This window comes from Schistocerca nitens, chromosome 9 (genome assembly GCF_023898315.1).
Source record: "Schistocerca nitens isolate TAMUIC-IGC-003100 chromosome 9, iqSchNite1.1, whole genome shotgun sequence".
Lineage (NCBI taxonomy): Eukaryota > Metazoa > Arthropoda > Insecta > Orthoptera > Acrididae > Schistocerca > Schistocerca nitens.
In genome coordinates, this window is record NC_064622.1 from 381,093,128 (window position 1) to 381,113,760 (window position 20,633).

The 20,633-nt window shown below is 42.6% G+C and overlaps 1 protein-coding gene across 1 annotated transcript in view; it reads right to left on the bottom strand.

Annotated features, from left to right (window-relative positions):
• Positions 1–20,633, bottom strand: part of LOC126203642 (protein takeout-like) — a 60,304-nt gene that overhangs the window by 17,690 nt on the left and 21,981 nt on the right. The window contains exons 3-4 of the mRNA XM_049938021.1: positions 9,750–9,903; positions 1,939–2,075 (exon numbers count right to left, since the gene is read on the bottom strand). Of these exons, the coding sequence (XP_049793978.1) occupies positions 1,939–2,075; positions 9,750–9,903 (291 nt within the window). The remainder of the gene's footprint in view (positions 1–1,938; positions 2,076–9,749; positions 9,904–20,633) is intronic.

The window sequence follows — 20,633 nt, forward strand, 5'->3', positions numbered from 1 at the left end:
CAAAGACATTTTACTGATACAGACAAAAGTTTACGCGCACTCTCTTTACCACACAAAATGTGGGTCAACGAAGTGGAGAACTTGATACATGGCACTTACAAATCCAGAAGGCATGCACTGAATGGCACTAAGGCTATGCGCCATCTGGTAATGGATGTTTGAAACAGTTTGTCCCTGATCTGGTACTGGAAACTAGGCTAGAGACAGGCAACACAGTACTGAAAATACAAAAGCGGTGAAAACGAATTTTGTGAAGAAATGACAATTAAAGCTTGTGACATTCCCCCTCTTCCAGTTACCGGGATGATTTTACAGATTCCATAGTGATTCATTTTCTATTCTTTTGATCTACTGACATGTTGAAGATTATCATTGGCTTGTCTAAATCAGATACGGCACTGCCCCGTTGTGAAGCGCTCCTGTGCTTGTGTCGTATAAAGTATAGAAAAGTGAAAGATGGTAATGGACAGATCACTGCTTTATTTTTTTCCAAAATTATTTCTTTTTTCGTTGTGTACATACACGACAGTACTCTATACAGTGTGTTAACATTATCATTACTGGCCCAACAATTATCTCTGTCTGCAGAATCCAGGTTGTTCTAGCTGTGTTAAAAAATTTATATCTAGGAAAATATGGGACATAAAAATACCAAATTAACGCTACTTCAAGCCCATTTTGCCTCATTTAAGATGCAACTATAATAAAATCCTGTCTGGTACAACATGAATAAATTATATTACTGTACGTGGCATTGTTTTCGTAAAATTAGAAAAGCCGTGTAACATACACGGGAGGCATATTCTTTGATTGTGGGTGGTAAATGTTGCAGGAAATATGTGTGTCACTCACCCTACAGGTCCGTTTTGGTTTTTTGAAGCAGTTGTCAGGACTGGTAACGAAATCAATTATTGTTCTTTTCGTGGTCTGAAGTGCATTGTGTAACCAAAATGCCTTCGATACTCCTAGTAAGAGCCAGTGCAAAAACAGTTTCCGCCATCATTGTAACAGTCCTGTGCCTGAACAAATTGTACTGGAGTTGCCTTCAAAGACACCTGTATCGTCCAAATCATCTTCGCTACCTAGAGCATCGACAATGTCTCCAAAGTTCAGCAAATCGGCAATTTCTTCATCAAATAAACCATGGCGCGCTAATCTTCTTACACAGAGTACAAATGATGTGCTCTGTGCGCTGGCGAAAGCAATGGCTCATGACGAAGGGAATACCGCGAAAACAAGAAGCACTTTCACGCCATCTGTCTTTGCAACTAATGAGTAACAGAATAGACATCGTATACCTATAGTCAGAGGCTCGAAAACATCACGCAAAGTATTTTACTCAACAAAATACACTGGCAAGTAGAACCTACGAGCTCTGCGCTTTTGGAAGGAGCGCGGTCCGTAGAATCTTCGGGCCTGGCGCTCAGTGAGTTAAACTCATTTACAACCAGTCGAACCGCTATGTGATTCACAGGCTTATGCAGCTGTAAGATTAACGGTGTCCCTCTCTCCTGTAAGACTTAATTTGTTGTACAAGGTCATAGTGACTGCAGCTCAGCATGTGCTGCGTGATTATGTATTACCACGTAAAGTCGTGTTTGGCAGACGCATTTCGCATATTATGTACTGACCAAATGTAAACACACAAGGCCGTATCGCTACAGTGAGCCTCCTCATTAATCAGCATGAATGATTAATTGATGGTGATGAGTTCCTGTGGGACCAAACTGCAAAGCGCATCGGTCCGTAGGCTTACACACTACTTAATTTAGCTTAAACTAAATTACGCTAAGGACAACACACACACCCCTGCCCGAGGAAGGAGGACTTGAACCTCCGACGGGGGACGCCGCGCGGCGGTTAATTGATGAAGTTGGTTGTTGCCGTATACAGTAATTACTTTATTCTGCGTGCGCAGCTAAGCAAACTGAAACTTACCGGTGGTGATGTTGCAGGCGCCCTTTCCCTTGATGGGCAGGACCAACACCTTGCCATCAACCTTGTATGTACCGATCATGTAGATGGGGTCATCGGCGCGCAAGTGTGCCTTCAGGCGGAAGCTTCCAGGCACCATTCTGCAGCAAAAGGAAAATACCTCTAATGTACTCAGGGTACTAGATGATTAAGCCACATTCAAAGTTACACTCAAAGTTATAACGACAGGAGGATGAGAGGGGGGGGGGGGTCCGGAAGATAATTTTCTTATCATTGCAAACTCGACAGGTTGTACTGAGTAAATTAGTAAGGGTCTCTGTGCGATCATTAACAACGAACCCAGTCCCTGGAGAGAGGTTGGTGAAAGGGTGGAAGGGGCAAGGGCTGCAGCTCGTTTTTCGATACATAGCTTTGTTGTATACATGGGAGAAGCCTGGAGATACTGACAGGTTTCAGATAGATTATGTAATGGTAAGACAGAGATTTAGGAACCAGGTTTTAAATTGTAAGACGTTTCCAGGGGCAGATGTGGACTCTGACCACAATCTATTGGTTATGAACTGTAGATTAAAACTGAAGAAACTGCAAAAAGGTGGGAATTTAAGGAGATGAGACCTGGATAAACTGACTAAACCAGAGGTTGTACAGAGTTTCAGGGAGAGCATAAGGGAACAATTGACGGGAATGGGAGAAAGAAACACAGTAGAAGAAGAAGGGGTAGCTTTGAGGGACGAAGTAGTGAAGGCAGCAGAGGATCAAGTAGGTAAAAGACAAGGGCTAGTAGAAATTCTTGGGTAAAAGAATAAATATTGAATTTAATTGATGAAAGGAGAAAATATAAAAATGCAGTTAATGAAACAGGCAAAAAGGAATACAAACGTCTCAAAAATAAGATCCACAGGAGGTGCAAAATGGCTAAGCAGGGATGGCTAGAGGACAAATTCAAGGATGTAGAGGCTTGTGTCACCAGGGGTAAGATAGATACTGCCTACAGGAAAATTAGAGAGACATTTGGAGAAAAGAGAACCACTTGTATGAATATCAAGAGCTCAGATGGAAATCCAGTTCTAAGCAAAGAAGGGAAAGCAGAAAGGTGGAAGGAGTATATAGAGGGTCTATACAAGGGCGATGTACTTGAGGAAAATATTATGGAAATGGAAGAGGATGTAGATGACGATGAAATGGGACATGTGATACTGCGTGAAGAGTTTGACAGATCACTGAGAGACCTGAGTTGAAACAAGGCCCCGGGAGTAGACAACATTCCATTAGAACTACTGACAGCCTTGGGAGAGCCAGTCCTGACAAAACTCTACCATCTGGTGAACAAGATATATGAAACAGGCGAAATACCCTCAGACTTCAAGAAGAATATAATAATTCCAATCCCAAAGAAAGCAGGTGTTGACAGATGTGAAAATTACCAAACTATCAGTTTAATAAGTCACGGCTGCAAAATACTAACACGAATTCTTTACAGACGAATGGAAAAACTAGTAGAAGCCGACCTTGGGGAAGATCAGTTTGTATTCCGTAGAAATATAGGAACACGTGAGGCAGTATTGACCCTACGACGTATCTTAGAAGCTAGATTAAGGAAAGGCAAACCTACGTTTCTAGCATTTGCAGACTTAGAGAAAGCTTTTGACAATGTTGACTGGAATACTCTCTTTCAAATTCCGGAGGTGGCAGGGGTAAAATATAGGGAACGAAAGGCTACTTACAATTTGTATAGAAACCAAATGGCAGTTGTAAGAGTCGAGGGACATGAAAGGGAAGCAGTGATTGGGAAGGGAGTGAGACTGGGTTGTAGCCTCTCCCCGATGTTATTCAGTCTGTATATTGAGCAAGCAGTAAAGGAAACAAAAGAAAAATTCGGAGTAGGTATTAAAATCCATGGAGAAGAAATAAAAACTTTGAGGTTTGCCGATGACATTGTAATTCTGTCACAGACAGCAAAGGACTTGGAAGAGCAGTTGAACGGAATGGATAGTGTCTTGAAAGGAGGATATAAGATGAACATCAACAAACGTAAAACGAGGATAATGGAATGTAGTCGAATTAAGTCGGGTGATGCTGAGGGAATTAGATTAGGAAATGAGACACTTAAAGTAGTAAAGGAGTTTTGCTATTTGGGGAGCAAAATAACTGATGATGGTTGAAGTAGAGAGGATATAAAATGTAGACTGGCAATGGGAAGGAAAGCGTTTCTGAAGAAGAGAAATTTGTTAACATCGAGTATAGATTTAAATGTCAGGAGGTCGTTTCTGAAAGTAATTGTATGGAGTGTAGCCATGTATGGAAGTGAAACATGGACTATAAATAGTTTGGACATGAAGAGAATAGAAGCTTTTGAAATGTGGTGCTACAGAAGAATGCTGAAGATTAGATGGGTAGGTGACATAACTAATGAGGAGGTATTGAATAGGATTGGGGAGAATTTTGTGGCACAACTTGACTAGTAGAAGGGATCGGTTGGTAGGACATGTTCTGAGGCATCAAGGGATCACCAATTTAGTATTGGAGGGCAGCGTGGAGGGTAAAAATCGTAGAGGGAGACCAAGAGATGAATACACTAAGCAGATTCAGAAGGATTTAGGTTGCAGTAGTTACTGGGAGATGAAGCAGCTTGCACAGGATAGAGTAGCATGGAGAGCTGCATCAAACCAGTCTCAGGACTGAAGACAACAACAAAAACAACAACAACAACAACAACAACAGCTTTGGCTACACTTGCTACTACCATGTAGTTTTCTGACTTCTTTTAAACAATTACCAAATTATTAGACCAAAATCACACAAAACTAGTGTAATATTGAAAGATATGTGTAGCTATAGGACTTTCTTCATTAAAGATCCATCTCAGTATATAAGGAAAGACCTTAAACGTTTCCATCCGAACACCATACCGTCTAGAATCCTTATGCAAAGTACGCAACATCGCCGTGAGTATTGAGGCAATCATCTCACCGACTCATCAGCCTCAAGATACCAGTTTGTAAAACACCGCATCCTGCTGCGTGAAGAAGAATCCGACTGCCTGCTGCAGACTTCAAGGCATTTTTAAGAGACCAAATGTGTGATAACCTCGTGGGTAGAGTTCAGGTCTATAGGGTGTGTGGTAGAATGTATCTCACTTGAGTTGGCATAAGTTCTGCTTTACGACATTAGCGATGTGGGAACGTGTGCTATCATGGAGCAGCAGCACCCCTTGTCCCACAACATTCCGCAACGGTTATTTTCAACAGACCTGCTGCCCCATACACATTCTTCACTATCCGGTAGCCGTCTACCGGCGTTTGTCCTTGCACGGTCAAGGAAAGAATAACAGCATCTTGGCCCTGTTTGATCGCGTTTGGTAATAACGTCGCATAATTTAGATTTCCGTATTTACAGAACGCTGGTCGTGAAGACACAAATTCCACTCAAATCCCTTGCCTATGAGTCGGTGCGTATACACCATCGTCGGAGACGTGCTGCAGGATTCAGCAACGCGCTCCAAGGGAAACTTTTGTTGCCCCTTGTAGATTTACTTCAGGATCGCCATTAAAATATACTCGTTGGTACATAGTGTTGGTTTGCACACTAATTCACTGATCAATAGATTTAATTCTGAATAATTGACTGACCTGAGCCAGTTGTGCAATTGGTGATTGAAACTCAAGATTAAAAGTATATCCAGCACCATGTGGTTCCCCCAGCTCGTGAATAGATAATTTAAATTTAAGAAGCAGAGGAAAATCGTCTATTAATAAAAGATAGTGGACGTTCAAAATACTAGTACTTTTGGACCTATGAATCTATCATTAATCAAACATGCAATGTATACCTCGGTAGAGCCCTTTACGAAATGATTCTTCCCTTAATAAAAAAAAATAAATGAATGGGTCCATACACATTGTACAAACGAAAACGATTAGGACGTATCCCATGAAACATAGATTGGGTAACAGAGAAACAGTGACACTGAAATTCATTTCAAGCAGGCTGAAATATTTATTCTACCCAGACAACTAGAAAAACGTGACACATGTACATGAAAATTTAATGGTTACCTGTACCTGCTTTTGATAACCAAGTGGTTGAAAAATTATCCATATACCTTGCCTGATGGCTTTGTATGTCAATGGATATGCTTCAAATAGGAGTAATTTGGTGCTATGAGAAAAACACACACGCCCTTACTACCAGAAGGAGAGAAGAGGAGATGAATCGCGGGTTTACTGTGCGGCAGCATTTGTCAAGGAACCTTCACTTTACTGCGTTTCTGGTTACAAATTAGACCTAATTGGCAGTGCGCTGTTTCTTGCGAGCTCCAACCGCTAAAGATGCGTCTCTGAGAGCGAAGATCCTCTTCCCTTGCCTATGTTGCCAAAATCCTTCCTAACAACTCCGTCGGGAAAAAGTTGTTCTGCACTCTTCCTCTCTTTCTTCAGCTAATAAAGGAACTTCCTTTTGGCGTTACTGTGCTCTCAGTGGCCCTGCGAAGAGTTCCAAAGGAACCCAAGTGCATGTCTCTTTCGTTTTTAAACAGATTTTTTTTGTAAGAGCGGTCCATTCAGTGACATCCCTCGGTTTTCAAAGACTGGAGGCCTTATTTCGCGTGCTCAGTAGTGATCTCCGGTGTCTCTCACGAAAATCAGTAGCAATGTTCAACAGCTAATTGCGCTTTCTGCTGGGATGATCTCGCAAGCGGTCGCTATGGGAAGCTCTTCCAGTTGTGGAATTCACATAACGGTGCAACAGGACATCACATAAATCTCTGCCAGCCCTCGGTCAGTAAGTGGTCACCACCCCTCGTTGTCCCTTCTCACTAAAAGCGGAATGTGGCTCCTAACTATCCTGGCGTGCTGTTTACTGCGCGCGTCATACAGTTCGCTTCAAAATATTTCTTTGTTTCCGAATAGCATACAAGTTTGTTTTTATGCTGCTACAAGAAACAACCACTAGTACATTTAAGATGAAGGTGGGCCTGTGATTTGAATCTTGTGAATTTGCATATGTTGTGAGTCCGTTCCTAACTAAAGTCCCGAAGCAAGATCCTATTTTTATTCAAATAAGACAGACTCAGTCTAACAACTACCTCTTTCAATCTTAATATTTTAATTTCGTTCCTTTAATTTCTTTTCCAAATTTCTCTTTGGTCTGTTTAGCTTTTTACTTTGTATAGAGACTAAGTGGTCGCATTATAAAATACGCTGATGAGCCAAAATATTATGACAACCTGCAAACAGTGTTGTTGTTCCACCATTAAAAACCAATGGAGACGCGATTGTGTGCAGCGCGCATTCGTAAAGTCATGAGTGGGTTTACAGGTGTACAGTCTAAGAAAAAAAGAAACGAGGCACCGCGAAGGAAGGAATTATCCGAATGGGACGGAAGTCGGTGGGTAGGTGCGGTGAACATATACAGATAACATGTGATTATAGTTTTGTAAGAAATAGGTTATTTATTTAAGAGTAAGATTTTCAGAAACTCAGCAAGTCAATAACACATTGGTCCTCCTCTGATACTTATGCATGGAGTTATTCGGCTTATGTAATTCTGCAGCCTTTCGTGGCCATTGTTACTGAAGTTAAAATCTTCTGGGTTATTAGGCCGTGTCATGTTTCTACTAAAATGATCGACGTTTCGGTCCCTCTGCTGGGATCTTCCTCAGGATCCTATGGTGTCCACACTGCTAGAACACTGGGATCCTGGGGAAGATCCCACCAGAGGGGCCGAAACGTTAATCATTTTAGTAGAAATATGACGCGGCCTAATAACCCAGAAGATTTTAACTTGTTATTCAACTTGATATTAATTCATAGAGCTGTTAGATGTCATCCTAAGACAGGTCGTGCCAAATTATGGAAACTGGTGCGTTAAATCATCAATATCCCGAATTTGCTGGAGGGCTCTGCCATAATTCTCCCAACATTTTCAGTGGGGGAGAGGTTCTGTGACAATATTGCTGAAGGTAGAGTTTGGAAAGCACAAGAACAAGCATCAGAAACTCCTCTCAACTGCAGGCGCGCATAATCTTGCTGAAACATAAGACGAGGAGGGCTACAAAATGGGGGCGTGTAACATCATCGATGTACCGCTGTGCTATCAGGGTGCTGAGGATGACGAACAAAGGGGCCCACCCGTGAAACGAAGCGGTACCCTAGAACATCACTCGTGGTTCTCAGGTCATATAACGGTCAACAGTGAGTTTGGTATTCCACCGCTATCCGATGCATTTCCGAACACATATGGGGTGGTAATCTGGACTCGGTTCTAAGCATCACCAACGACCGTTCTATTCAAATGAATGAGATGGAAATCTGTCTTCTCGTCATGCTTGCCAAGCCCTACCTTGAGCAGCAGGGCAGTCAGATCTCTCCCTAATTGAGATCGTTTGGAGCATTAAGGGCAGGGCCCCTCAGCCGTATCGTGATTCTGACGAACTAACTTGCCAACTGCCCAGAATTTGGCACTATATCTCCCAGGAGAAGATTCAACGACTCTATGAATTAATGTCAAGCCGAATAACTGCTCGTATAAGATCCACAGCTCGACAGTAACGTTACTGTCTTGCTCAGTTTGTGAAGCTCTTTCTCTTCAATAAATTGTCCAATTTTTCTGAAACTGTAATCATTTGTTTGTCAGTATGTGTACATCACAGCAACCGATTTCTGTCTAATTTAGATAACTCCTTCATGGTACACTGTTTTTTTTTTCTTTTTGTCCTATAGTGAGTGACACAAGAAGTCTGCCCTCAGATAACAGTTACCGTAAACAGCTGGCCGGTGCGTCGTGGGATTTAATTTGCTAACCGACAGTCCTCAGATGTGCTCTATCTAGCTCAGCTGAGGCTTATTTCCTGGCTATGATATCAATGTGTGTTCATTATCATGCTCCTTAAATCACTGTTGTACGATTCTGGGATTCTTCCACGGACAGTTATCTTTCTGGGAGATGCCATCGCCCTCGGGGATGACATCAATATGAAGAAGTGATCCACGTGGTCCGCAGACATTTTCGCATAGTACATAGGCGTTGTGGTGTGTTTGATTACTACCATAGGCCCAAAGGAAGCCCATATTGATGTTCCCCATGGCCACCATCCACTGTACGGTGCAAGTTTCAAGGATCCGTTCATCTGAATAACGGCGTATCTGGAGAAAAATATCGACCTTGTATTAGAAAGAAAGGTTATTCATCCGAGCAGGTGGCAAGTTTCCATTGATCCACGCCATAAGCTTGATGATACCCTTGATACCGCAGTGACGATGCCGTTGGATGAATATGGGAACATAGCATTGTAATCGGTAGTCATATCAGCCACACATCTTTACCTATTCTACATTACAGAGAGCTTGTATGCCTACAACCTCTAGATTCAGTGATGAGGCGTATACGTTCAACACTTTGTCAACTGCTAATCTTTTCACTAAGTTCTCACCATTTTATACAAATCCTCTCGACTGTAGCCAGCAAACATCCGACCAGCTTCGCCGTTTCCGAGATCCTCGTTCCCAGTGTCCGGACCGTAACAAGCTGCACTGCGCCTAGGTCCTTTATATTAGTGGATTTCCTCGTTTGCTGCCTGTATCGTCCCTCGAATGATTTCAATTCATCAGCGCTCCGTTCATATACCACGCGAAACTTAATCTCGCTACTGGTCATGACCAAAATTTTTTTGTTTTACCAGTGTAGGTAGTCTAGACTACTGTAAACTAACTTCTTCCTTGTGAAGCTCAGTAACGAAAATAATATCATGATTCGTTTCCAGACGTATAGGTACTCCATCCCTTACACGTTAGTGCTTCAGTCAGAGAGATACTTACTCAACGGATTCCACGGAGCCGCGCGACATCTCGTAGACGAGCAAGTTGTCGAACTCGAGGTCTGCTGCTACTGGTCTCTGCTTGTTCTCGTGTTCGATCTTGATGCTAGCGAATGGCATCGGATCTATTGACGGCACACCAAGACTGGGAATACCTGTGCAAAAACCAATCATTACAGTATGTCAATTGAGAACACACCGTCTACACGAATATCAAGTGCTTAAAAACTGACAATGTATAACATATCTGCTGGAATATTGTGATAAACTAGTCCCTGAATCGACTTTCAGTAATTTTAAAATTTCCAAACGTACGTTAGTAAGATTAATGATAGGAATATTACTAACAATGATTCATCCTGATCATACATAGCAGTTACGGTAAAAAGGGCATAGATAACACAAACCCCAAATACTACACTTTTAAAGCAACACTTCCGAAATCTAAAATATATTAATACAGTAGTTCCTAGGTGTTCCTCAGGATACCATGTCAGGATTATTACTGTTACATCAAAGCCTTTTCCAGTATCTCAGCCTTCGGAACAAAACTCTCCTTGCTAATGACAAGTTACATGAAGCTCTGAGAAAGCAAGAGGATACAATGCAGAGATAGCAGTTGGCATGTACCCGGCCGAGTTACACTGATAAATAGAAAACCAAAGCCAAAAATTTCAGTTTGGAGAGAGACAATGACACTGTTAAATTCAACGTGCATTATACTTCTGTATTCTGCGTTATTAACACAAAATATTAGCAATGAATATCGACTCTCGGTTAAAATGGTGTAAACACGCAAAAATACTTGGGAAAAGAATGTCATCGGCATGTAATTCCCATCGAGTCCATAATCGGGGTGGAGGGGCAACTGTCTCGGAGTGACATTCTATTTGTTTGTATACTTCATTATTAAATATGAAATATTTTTCTGCTGAACAAATTTGCAAATATGGATACAGTTTTCAAACTAAGTGAAAATACCACACTAATAGTAACGAAATTAGTAATCGCTCGAACTGTGGTGATATCTTCAAAACATTGTGGATTTTTGCTGGAGTCTATGAGTAAGTTTACAAGTCACTTACTCACATCAGAAATAACCTTGGAAATTACAGCAGGTACAGGGGTGCATATCAACACACAAAAATATTTTGATCAGTTTTACATTTTGTGAGAAATAATGGATACACAACTCAAAAGCAACATTATTTTCAAAGAAATACAATCGCGCAAGGAGATTAATAGATTAAACTTAGTTAAATGGGCACCTAACAAGTGTCTGTTAAGCAGTGTATTTTACGCTGCTAGAAAAAATTAGTACACCCCTTTAAAGATTTGCATTTTACTCAGGATTAATTGTTGCAGCAGTACATCAGAATAACATGAAATGATTGCATTTACAGATCAACAGCACAATCGGTTATGAGGTACCAGGGATCAACCGATGCTGAAACACCCATATTAGCACGTGGTGTAGTCTCCATGAACGGCAATGGAGGCTCTGATTCTGACATCTAGTCGACCGTACAGATGGCGAATACTAGTCGTCCGTACAGATCCGAATACTTTCCTGGGACGCGTTGTGCAACGTCTGTTCTACCTGCTTAAGTAGTTCTGTAAGACTTGTTGGTTGACGAGTCACAGGAATCACTTCTCGTCCCATCGCATCCCAGACGTGATCAAATGGAGACAATTCCGGAGATTATGCCGGCCAGGGAAGTTGCTGCACGTCTTGCGGAGCACGCTGAGTATCCTGGACAGTATGTATGCCGACATTATCCTGTTGGAACAACACCTTCATGCTGTAAGAACGGCAAAAGGAAAAAAAGGCGCTAACAACAGCTGTTGTTAGCGTCCCATCCAGAAACAACAAAGGTGAACGTTAGTTGTAGCTTATCGCACCGTAGACAACTAGGCCTTAGGTGGGGCCAAAGTGTCTTGATCGGATATACTCTACGAGAAAGCGCTCACCAGGCCTACGTTGTACGCGCTGCCAGAATCTGTTTTCATCGCTGAAGTCAACGGCGCGCCATTCCATCTTCAAAGTGATCCTCAGACGGCACAAGCAGAGCCGTGCACGTCGATGATCTGTCATGGGTGAAAGATGGGCTAAGGGTGTGCGAGTTCATAGCCCCACTGCTAATAAGCTGTTCACAAGAGTTCATATTGACACGTCTGGACTCAAGAGCCCTTTTATCAGCGATCTGGTAGGAGTATTATCTGCCCTTACGATATGACGATCCTGGAGAGAGTACGTGCTATGTGAACGTCCAGGAAGTTGCCTACTAATATGAGAATGTTGACGTAAGCTCTGATTCCAGCATCGTGACACTGACGCAGCACGTCCAACTTGTGTGTCAGCACTTCGAAGGGACGATTCCACCAATTCGTAGGTCACAGTTTGATCCCTTTCTAAGTCGCTAAGTTGGTTCTAGGAAACACAAGTGCATCTCTGTAGCATGGTTGCCTGCTTGCTTCACACGTCTGCACCACACTGAGCCTTCTGGCTGTGTGCATTCCTACTGTACGTGTACACACAGTACTTCTTTCTCGTTTCAGTTTTTCTTGAGTTTTCAATAATAGTAAGCCACAATAACGTCCTCTTCAGAAGAGATCGTGATTGCAATTGTAACTGGAACACAAACTTCATTCGTCCTCTACTGTTGCTTGTCGTACAGCGAGATATATAGCGTACTCTGTTGCCGCTCCTATCAACTCTGTGAGGCATGAGTGCCGCACCGATAAGTCTCGAGTTACGCGATCTTTATTGCAACGTGTCATATCGCACATCGTATCGTTTAACAAGGGGAGGCCGCCAATTGTGAAATTCAGGTTCGATTCACACTGCGCATAATAAAAGCTCATGGCCAGAGGTGTAATGTGGCAAAGCACCAAGATACACTTCTCAGCCGTTGTCGAGAAAATCGACAGTTAAAAGAAACCGTTGCGGTGAAATACTCTCTACGGTTGATAGTTTTCTACAGCGTCGTGGCACAGCGGTAAGCGCTTGGGTTCGTAATCCGAAGGTCGCCGGATCGATTCACACGCCACGCAACCTTTTTTTTTAGTATTTGTTTTTTGTAAATAAAATGTGTATATATACACACACACACACACACACACACACACACACACACACACATATATATATATATATATATATATATATATATATATATATATATATATATATATATATATATAATTCCCGGCAATCAGTTGCAACGATTATGCATATAATAAGTTGTTGAACGTCGTTTGTTGTGGAAAAACTGGCGACTTCGAACATCATTATGTTTTCCGCAAACAAAGTTGTATTTCACAAATGTTACTAATTGTCTTCATAATGTTAAACACGTATGGTTAACGGAAGACGTAGAAACGATATTCCAAAACGAATACGTATAGCGTAAGTCAAACGTTCGAATTGGAATAGAGACCCCACGAACACAAATTTGCTGTGGCAGGTATGAAATATAAACTCCGTTACTCGCTCTTTACACTTGAAGGACAGATGTTGAATGGGCCGAAACGAGCTGCCGCACAACAGCGTAGTAACCTGCTAACTTCGAAAGAAGGTAGATTTAAATTTTATTACTATCTCTGTTTGACCTAATCCCGCTATTTAGAATACTTGAACCATAATTCTGAATGTATGCTTTCCCGGCGTATACAGCCGGTGAAGAGATCTCGGGCTTCCAGCCGGGTGGCGGTGTCTTCAAACTGCGACGTTTCGACGAGAGACATACTCATCATCTTCTGGCGAAGATCGAAACGTCACAGTCTGAAGACACAGCGACTTGGCTGGAAGCCCGAGAACTCTTCACTTACTTGAACCATGTTTCTTTTATTTTTCAAAAAAAAAATGGTTTCCCCTGCAGATACCTTAGAAATATCGCATGTTTACAGTATACATATGAGCGCTGATTTGTATGGCCGTCTATCAGAGCTTTGTAGAAAGTATATTATTCTAAAATGCTAGGTATCTCATTTCAACAACTTTTTATTTCCTTCTAATTGTGACTTGTGTTGTATTTTAAGTTTTCATTGCATACTACCACGTTTTTACGAAAAGGGAACTGAAACATTCCATCTAATCTGCCAAATCTGCAATTTTTTGAACAAGTTTTGAAATTGAATTCTTACTTTTGTTCGACACGGTAAATCGACGATTATTGATAGGTTCACTCATATTACTAGAATCTGTGTGCAATTTCTTCACCCAAGTTAAAATTTGTATTGTGGAGTGTTTTGTGATTCCTTTGGAAAAAAATGTTGACAACAATTGCCTAAAGACTCCAAGCTTGCTGTAATCGCATATGCATTACAGTGATTCAGTGCTGCATGCAAAGTGTTCCGAGATAAAAGACTGAAAAAGGTGTAATTTTCAGCATGTGGTAGCTCCTACCTGAAGGATATCCAGATCTAGAACAGGTATTTGATGATGATCACTTTTCTAATATATCACTGCGGAAAGGAATTAAAGGCAATAGCTAGTGAAAGGTATTCATTTATATCTGTGGGGCTAGTTCAAAATTTGTTGAAACACTACGTAAATGTAGATTTATTGTATTTTTCGGCAACCAATCAGTCATCGAACTGGAAAATCCAGTTTATGCACAGAGGTCGGCAGATAACTGTAACCATGTCAAAGCTCATATAAAAAGGCATTAAAACAGTCGAACCTGATGACTGTGAAATTAGTACATACAGTTTCTCTATGAACTCCTACGATTCTTAGTCACTGAATAGAGGAGAGGTAGTTGGAAATAGTGTGCGGTGTTAAAATTCAGTGAGTTATTACAGCCTGGAGGTTACGTGAGAGATACCCTTTGATAAGCCCCACAATGTACTTGTGGACTAAAGACCTCTGGTAACATTTTTTTTAAAGAGCTGCTGATAGTGTCACTCGTAAATTATGTTTCCACCTGCTATGCGCTGTAAAAAGAATTTTACAGATTAATTGAGGTGATTATAGCAGGTGGCACTGTCGCAGGGGTAATGACTTTTGGGTCAGAAAAATTGCTGTAGCATTTGTCGCAAATTCCTGTAGTGACATATGCGATGTCTGTTCTTCCAGACATGTCTATGGTAGTCTGTGTGCGTGGTTACCACTGTGTATGGTCCAGTCTGCCTTCGGTAGTAACGCGGTGAGCACGTCTTGTTCTGCTTAGAGCGAGTGTACCTTTGTTTACTGGCGGTTTATCTTTATGTCTGTATTCATCGACCATCATGGCGTTTTTCCTATCGCAAATTTTAGTTTCCTTTGGGTCATGCAAGGGCAAACACGTATGAAGTCGAACGTTTTACACAGGACGAAATACGTCTACCACCACTTGATGCTCTCAGGTTTCCTTTCTCAGTCATTAGTAGCACCGTATATACGAAGATGTCAAATGAAGAGCTGTGCGTCAACGTTGTGCGGCACCAAGGTCACGCTCTCAGGTTCCAATACTGATGGCCATATAGGGCTGTCATGATGGTTTTAGCTTCCGAACGTTCTGTGGGGCTTTCGAACTCCCATTTCAGGTACCATCGGAAATTGTGGCAGATGCCTTTGAACTTTACGACAAGGTCGTCAAGTTTCTGAAACGTGGAAGGCGTTCGAAACCTACTGTCTCCTCAATGGCGTTAGTCAGATCAAACTTGATCTGATGAAACACGGTTGTTCTTACTTGTTTACTACCATCTGTGTGGCTGGTATTGCATACGATGGTGAGCTGCGCACTTGTTCAGGTTGTGGTCAAGAAGGCTACGTCCATTCAGGATGTCTCCAACGCAGACTGGTTCAGATGCTAATGGGAGATGTAACCCTCCCTACGACACCCACTGTTTTAACCCTATCTTGTGCGTGCATGGCGGGGTTGCCTGCTGCACCCACGCTGAACCAGTCAACACCAGAGTCGACAGCTCTCGACGAAGCGATGGACATTTACCCTGTCTATCCTACACTGCTGCCACGGTGGCCGTCAGAAATGGCAGGACATCTGTCCCGACCCCATGGTTGTGGATCATGGAGCTGTACTCACCTCCAGCTTTATGCTGTCTGGCCGCATGTCAGACGACAGCTAACCACCATCCGACATGGAACAGCATGTTAGGAAGCAACAGTCGCCGAGGAAGCGGAAGAGAGAGCGTTGTACTCAAAAACGGTTCAAATGGCGCTGAGCACTATGGGACTCAACTGCTGAGGTCATTAGTCCCCTAGAACTTAGAACTAGTTAAACCTAACTAACCTAAGGACATCACAAACATCCATGCCCGAGGCAGGATTCGAACCTGCGACCGTAGCGGTCTTGCGGTTCCAGACTGCAGCGCCTTTAACCGCACGGCCACTTCGGCCGGCCCGTTGTACTCCTTCTTATGAGTGCCTCCATCGGACTTGTGGATGACCCTCCCACTGATGCTACACTGCACTCCGACGCACTCTCACTGGGCGATGCGGCGTCTCTCCTTGCCACCGTGTACAGTCAGCACCCATGTACAGACAACGATGTTTCCCAACCTACGACTGATGGCTTTACTTCCCTTCTGTGTCTAACGTTGCCTGTGGGTGCACCTCTGAAAGTAATCCACTGAACGGCTCTGATGCGATGTCTGTCTTTTAGGTGGATGACGTCAATATTAGGATGGACGTTCTGGAGTTATACAGGATGATGGAACCCCCTTGAAGGGGTCATCTCCCCCTCCATCACAGTGATATATCCTTCCATGAATTGGGAGTTTCCTGTGCTTCCTCTGTGTTTGCATAGCTTGCACATCTGGTGATGGCAGCTTTAGAAACTTTTTGCATTGCCGTGGTCATTGTCAGTGCCATTCACATGTTCCATAAACTGGTCTTCTCCATTAAATGACACGTGCTGCTGATGTTGACAGTGCCCTCCTTCAGGAGTTTCATGTTGCAGCTTTTGTGCTCGACTAGACTTTACGGCGCATGTCTCACATGCTGCCTCAGTGTTAGTAAGATAATGATCCTCTTATGTGATTGTATCGTCTCTGATACAGTTGCCTGTCTCCCGGATGTGAGAAGTATGGCTCTCACGTTTGGTATCGTCAGGATCATCAACACATATGCGCCATGTGGTTCAGACCTTCTCTGAGGTGATTAAGCCTCTCTTCCTGGATGGGCAGTTGCATTGTGCGTGGGAGGCAACTTCAACCCCAACTAGGCGTCCAAATACCAACTGCCACGTCACTCTACATGTGTGACGCTAGCATCAGTTTTCTAGCTCTTCAACCTCGTGGGCTCTTGGCAGAACGTTCATAGCTATCGTCTGGCTCTACGGGTTGGCAGACATCTAGTATTTGGCCACAAAACGATTTACCAGTCATAAATGCTGTTTGTTCTGGTATGGCTTTGGACTCCATTGCGCCAAAAATTATTTCAAGAACCATTCTTTCAAGTTCCTTGTGCGAACGACATAAGTGGCATACGTCTGAAGTTTTGTGGCTCTATAGGTTTTTTCTCTGGTTTCAGCAGGTCTACAGCCGTGGCTTTCTTCCAGAGTTTCAGAATGAGTGTGGTAGCGATACAAAATTCATTAACGGTGCAATCCATTTTAGGTCTAAGGTCCTTAAATGCTTCATTTGTTATGTGTTGATATAATCCACATCAGAAGCTATGTGTTTCTTCATTTGGTGGATCGATCATCTTTTCGGTGCTGATTGGTGTGGTTAGGGCGTCCACTTCATCACTTCATTAGTCACACCACTCTGATTTTCACTCACTTATACATCTACGTAGATACTCCGCAAGCCAACATACGGTGCGTGGCGGAGGGTACCTTGTAATACTACTCCTTTCCTGTTCCACTCGCAAATAGAGCTAGGGAAAAAAACACTATCTGTATGCCTTCATGTTTAATTTCCCGTATCTTATTTTCGTGGTCCTTACGCACAATGTATGTGGGCGGCAGTGGAATCGTTTGGCAGTCAGCTTCAAATGCCAGTTCTCTAAATTTTGTCAGTAATGTTTCTAGAAAAGAACGTCGCCTTCCCTCCAGGGATTCCCATTTAAGTTCCCGAAGCATCTCTGTAACAATTACGTATTGTTCGAACCTACCGGTAACACATCAAGCAACTCTCCTCTGAACTGCTGCGATCTCTTCCTTCAATCCGACCTGGTACAGATCCCACTCGAGCAGTACTCAAGAATAAGTCGCACCAGCATAAACGCGGTTTCGTTTACGGATGTACCACTCTTTTCCAGTAAACCGAATACGACCATTCGCCTTCCCTACCACAGTCCTCACATGCTAGTTTCATTTCACATCGCTTTGCAACGTTATGCCCAAATATTTAAACACCTTGACTGTGTCAAGCAGACCATAGTAATACCGTATCTGAACATTACAAGCTCGATCTTCCAACTTATCCGCATTAACAATTTTCGACTTTTAGGGCTAATTGCCATTCATCACACTTAACTGGAAATTTTATCTAAGTTGTTTTGTATGTTCTTACAGTCATTCAACTTCGACTCTTTACCGTACACTACAGCGCCATCAGCAAGCAATCTCAGTTCGCTGTCCACCCTGTCAGCCAAATTATTTATGTATATAGAGAACAGTAGCGATCTAATCACACTTCCCTGGGCCTGCCGGAGTGGCCGAGCGGTTCTAGGCGCAACAGTCTGAAACCGCGCGACCACTACGGTCGCAGGTTCGAATCCTGCCTCGGGCATGGATGTGTGTGATGTCCTTAGTTTAGTTAGGTTTAAGTAGTTCTAAGTTCTAGGGGACTGATGACCTCAGAAGTTAAGTCCCATAGTGCTCAGAGCCATTTGAACCATTTGAACACTTCCCTGGGGCAGCCCTGAAGATGCCCTTGTCGCCGTCTAGGACGACATATTGGGTTCTATTATTTAAGAAGTCTTCGAGACACTCAAATATCTCTGAACTTATTCCATATGCTCGTACCTTCGTTAAAAGCCTGTAATAAGACAACGTGTCAAATGCTTTCCGGAAATTTACAAATATGCAATCTTGGAATCGGCCTGTTACCCTTCATCCTTAGGTCTCAGTATATCACGTGAGAAAAGGGCAAGCTGAGTATCGAACTAGCGATTCTTTCTAACACCATGCTGATTCTTGCACATAAGCTTCTTAATAAAGTTTATTTGATTCGATATGAGAACATGTTCAAGGAATCTGTAGCAAACAGAAGTTCGGGATATTGGATTGTAACTTGGGCTGTCCGTTCTTTTATCTTTCTTATGTACTGGAGTCACCTGCGCATGTTTCCAGTCGCTTGGGACTTTGCCCTAGGTGAGAGATTCAGGATAAATGCAAGCCAGATAAGGGGCCAAAGCCAGTAGAGTACCCTTTGTAAAACAGAATTGGGGTCCATCCGGACCTGGTGATTTATTTGCCTTGAAATCTTTCAGTTGCTTCTCTACGTCAGGTAGGTTTATTATCATACTACATCGTCCATTTAGAAGTCTGTGCGATGGTCAAATGGCGGTATGTTTGTACGGTTCTCCTGTGTGAACGATTTCTTGAACATAAAATTGAAAAGTTCAGCTTTCGTTTTACTACCTTCTGTTGCCACTCCAAACTGGCTAACAAGGGACTCAATGGAAGTCTTAGGTCCGCTTAGCGATTTTACATACTGCCAGTACTTTTCGGGTTCTCTGCCAGATCTTTTGCTAAGGTGTGACGATGGTAGTTATTGTATGCTACGCACGTAGATCCTTCCTGAGAAGCACATGTCTCTAGTAACCTTCATTTGACGTCATTTATGCTTTCTCTTTATAATTGAGAGTGCAACCGCCTCTGATTCCTCGCATCCACCCAATTTCGTTATTAAACTTTGGTGGAAATTTTCCACTTAATAGGCACATAGCTCTCCAGACCATGATTTATAGTCTGCTTAAACTTTGCCCACAATTCTTCTCCATCAATCTTACTGGAACTAAGTGATGACAGTTGACTACGCAAGTGAGATTTTAATAACTGCTTATCTGCTCTGTCTAGTAGAAATACTCTCCCAGCCTTCTTGACTGATTTATTAACTTTCGTGGTCATAATACCTATAGTGACATCATGATCGCCGATCCCAATCTCAATACTGACAATGTTGATAAGTTCCAGCCTATTTGTTGCTACAACGTCTAAGATATTTCCACTGCGCGTGGGCCGCCGAACTATTTGCGCAAGACAGTTTTCAGCAAACGTGTTCAAATGTACTTCGCATGACTGTCTGTCTGTATCCACCGTAGTGAATCCATAGACATCCCAGTCTATACTCGGCAAACTACAGTCGCCTCCAACCCATATTGCATGATCTGGGTATTTACGCGCTATTAACCGTAGACTTTCTTCGAATGAGCCTTGGACTGTCACAGCGGAATCGGGTGGCTGTTAAAAACATCCAACAACTAAAAGACATCATATTTACGTCAGTGGCAGTAACACTTTCTTTATTTTACGATTGCAATTTCGGCGTTAGGCCATTATTAAGTGCAGATTTTTGTAGCTTTAAGCCATGTCAAGATTAACATGGTTTCACTTACACTTGTTATACAACTTCGATTTCAACAGGGTCAATATTTTTGTCAATTGAAATGAACGCTTCCAGTCCTATGGCCTTTAATCTCTCTTTCTGATATACGTTTCACGACTCGCAAAATGTTTCAGAGTTTTCCACTTCGAGTTTCAGCCAGTTGTCGGTCCCAAAAATAGTTTAAGACCGAGAACTTTCGTCGTGGGCAGTAAATTCAGCAACTTCATTACGAATACTTCGATAGTTTACTGACAAAATTCTGACAGTCGAAGTGTCTTTATTCTGAGTGCCGTTTGAATTCACTTGCTACATATCGGCTGGCCAGTGTTCATCAGAGCACCTCAAGCTACAGGCTAGCCCAAAAATCTCTGCCGCACGGTCA